General features: G+C 36.9%; 1 protein-coding gene across 1 annotated transcript; it reads left to right on the forward strand.

Annotated features, from left to right (window-relative positions):
- Positions 1-217: 217 nt before the first annotated feature.
- Positions 218-2,493, forward strand: LOC109790779 (thaumatin-like protein 1). The gene is made up of 3 exons (XM_020350010.3): positions 218-461; positions 691-1,363; positions 2,173-2,493. Exons 1-3 carry the CDS (start codon positions 392-394, stop codon positions 2,354-2,356), a joined length of 927 nt encoding a protein of 308 aa, XP_020205599.1. The 5' UTR covers positions 218-391; the 3' UTR covers positions 2,357-2,493.
- Positions 2,494-3,220: the final 727 nt, after the last annotated feature.

Genomic DNA, 3,220 nt, shown 5'->3' on the forward strand with positions numbered 1-3,220 from the left:
TGGAATAATGGAATCTCATCCACAAAAACCCATTTTAGAATCCCCAACCAGATTTTTTAACTAACGCCAACGGTTTAACTTGCGTTATTTTCCCCACTAAGCGAGTGAGTCGCTTTTTTCCAATAAAAAAATAAACAGAAACGATGAGTAGGTGAGATGGAAAATTCATCACTCTTTCCCTCGGTCATCTCCCAAGTGTGTGCATTCGCTTATAAATATCAACCCAAGAGCTAGCATTTAGATTCCCCCCACACCACCACTCTCAATCCTCCCTCTACCACCTTCTTCACTCTTTCATCACACAGAGAGAGTGATCATCATAACATAACACATTCTGCTTCAGCGTTTAGCAGAAACAACCATTTTGTTACTCAACTTGTCAAATCCAATCATGTCCCTCTCACATCACCAACATTCTCCTCAACGATTCTTCATTTTCCTTCTCATCCTCGCTTTCATAGGTATATATATATATACTAACAAAAACACAATAAACCCCATCTTCAAATTACTCATATTCCATACATACTATAAGGTTGAAAATTTTTACTTTTGAAAATATATAAAAATTAATTCCCTCTAAAGCATCATGCTCTCAACTACTAAGAATGGTCCAATAATGTAATTAGAATAACATGTACATGATTTTACGTTATTGTTGTAATTTTTAACGACATATGTGACATGCAGGTGTAGGAGTTTCAGCGACAACATTCACATTCGTGAACAAGTGCGACCACACGGTGTGGCCCGGAATTCTAGGAACACCGGACCTGGGAACATCGGGTTTCGAGCTGAAAAAGGGCAGCACGCGCACGTTAGCAGCGCCGCCGGGCTGGTCGGGGCGGTTCTGGGGCAGAACCGGCTGCGAATTCGACGACTCGGGCCACGGCACATGCGCCACCGGCGACTGCGGCTCCGGCGAGGTGAACTGCAACGGCAAGGGCGCGGCGGCGCCGGCGACGCTCGCGGAGTTCACGCTGGGGTCGGGTGCGGCGGCGGACTTCTACGACGTGAGCCTGGTGGACGGGTACAACCTGCCCATGATGGTGGAGGCGAGCGGCGGGTCCGGGTCGTGCGCGGCGACGGGGTGCGGGGCGGACCTGAACCGGCGGTGCCCGGCGGAGCTGAGGGTGGAGGGCGGCGAGGCGTGCCAGAGCGCGTGCCGCGCGTTTGGAAAAGCGGAGTATTGCTGCAGCGGCGCGTTTAATTCGCCGGCGGCGTGTGCGCCGTCGATGTACTCGGAGATGTTCAAGGCGGCGTGCCCCAAATCTTATAGCTACGCCTTTGATGATGCTACCAGCACGTTTACTTGCACCGCTGCTGATTACACTGTCACCTTTTGTCCCTCTTCTTCCCCAAGGTATAACAATTTCACTCTAAGCAGAAAAAAAATCAAAACTTTCTTTCTTTTTTACCACCGTTTTTTTTCTTATGTCTTTTTTGGTAATATTTATTTATTATTTTTGTTTTTTTCCTCTTTCTTCGGACGAGGGTAAATAAATGCTTCAATGATTTTTTTAATTGAGAAAGTAAAAAAATTCTTGGTGAAGCTTTATTTTTGTTAAAAGTCAACAATGATTGAAGCATAGGTGATGGTTGAGATTTTAAGATTCAACGAGTTAGGTTGAAAAACTTTCAACTCTGTTATTCTTGCACTGAAATTTATGTAGTTCTCCGTTGCAAAGGATAAGGAAAAGGTGTTTGAGGAATATTTTTTCTTCTTCTTTGGAATTGCATTATCTTGCATTTAGAAAACAATATTTGGTCTTTTTACACTAGTTATCTTATTTTATACCTATTTCTAAATGAATTTTAAAATTATTAATAGTTGAAAATAATTGTATTTTATAATTTAAAATAATTTTATATTCATTTTTTTATTATATAAATTTTACTTATAATTTATTTTATATATTTTAAATATTTATTATTATTAATTTTATTTACATTAAATAAATATTTATTTATTATTTCAAAATATTTATTTATATTAAATAAATATTTTCCAAAACAGAAATGTCGAGTGTAAAATGTAGAAATTCAAATGAAAGAGTGTTAATATTGGAACTTTTTTGACATATTCGGAATTCTATGAAAGAAATTTAGATTATAGAGAGTTTTTGTTTTGGTTTTTCCCGATTTATGAATGAAATTGTGGGGCTTTTGCAGTTTGAAGTCTTTAATGGAATCAGGAGCAGGATCATCTGTTGAGCAAGCTGCAGCAGCTACTACTTCATGGATAGCGAATTTGGCTACAGGAGATTCCACTAGAAGAAGCCAACCATTTTCAGCTTCCAACTCTGCATTTTTTGTAGCTGTCACTTTCATTATTCTTTCCTATTTGGTCTCATAGACTCTCTCTTCTCTGTCCCTTTCTTCCTCCAATTTGAGAGACACAACAAATAGGATCAGCAGCTTCAATTAATTCGTGTAAAAATTCATCATCATTAATCTTGAAATCTATGTAAATTAGTAGTAGCATTTTAATCATTTTCTTCCACTCCTTTTTGTGGTTCATTTTTATAATCATGATGAAAAGTGGGGTGGGGAAATGAAGGACATTCCCCACATGCAAAGAACAAAATGGTCATTTAAATTTATTACTAGTACTGAGACTAGTGGGTGTTGATGCCCTTTACCATTTTGCTGACTCAGACTTACTAACCAATTGCAAGAAAAACAACCCCATAATGTAACACATTAAAAAAAAAAAAAAAAAAAAAAAAAAAAAAAAAAAAGCTAGGTAAGAAAGAGAAGAATTGAAAGGCCATTTTGAAAATCAAAAGGCAAAGGTCACACATGAAAATACCTCTTTTCATCTCTAGTTTCCTTTTCTGTCACTTTGAAAAATAATCATAATTTTTTCCCCCAAGATATGAATATTTAATTAAAGGATAAAGTTAGGAGACAGATCACGAGGTAGGACTGTTAAAGTTAGAAACTTTGAAAACCCCTAAATTGATTTTTAAAAAAAGCTACAAATAGAATAAACTGTTAATTAAAAGTTAAAAATATGTTTTTTTTATTTTGTTTAATTTGATTTTTAATTTATACATTTAATATTTAACCGAGGCAAATTCTAGACAAGGGTGTGTTTGGAAGATTTTATTTATAACTTATTTAGATTTGTTTTATAACATAAACACCTGAATATCATGGTGATATTGAAAAGATTGGAAGGCGAGATTGAGAGAAGAATGAAAAGAAGATAAAAGTA

The sequence above is a fragment of the Cajanus cajan genome, chromosome 5, assembly GCF_000230855.2.
Source record: "Cajanus cajan strain Asha chromosome 5, NIPB_CcT2T_4, whole genome shotgun sequence".
NCBI classification, from domain to species: Eukaryota; Viridiplantae; Streptophyta; class Magnoliopsida; order Fabales; family Fabaceae; genus Cajanus; species Cajanus cajan.

Excerpts from the sequence above, each read along its gene's own strand:
- LOC109790779 (XM_020350010.3), top strand. The coding sequence starts at position 392 with ATGTCCCTCTCACATCACCAACATTCTCCTCAACGATTCTTCATTTTC. Across the intron at positions 462-690 it reads TCTCATCCTCGCTTTCATAG|GTGTAGGAGTTTCAGCGACA; the intron begins GTATATATATAT and ends TGTGACATGCAG. Across the intron at positions 1,364-2,172 it reads TGTCCCTCTTCTTCCCCAAG|TTTGAAGTCTTTAATGGAAT; the intron begins GTATAACAATTT and ends GGGCTTTTGCAG.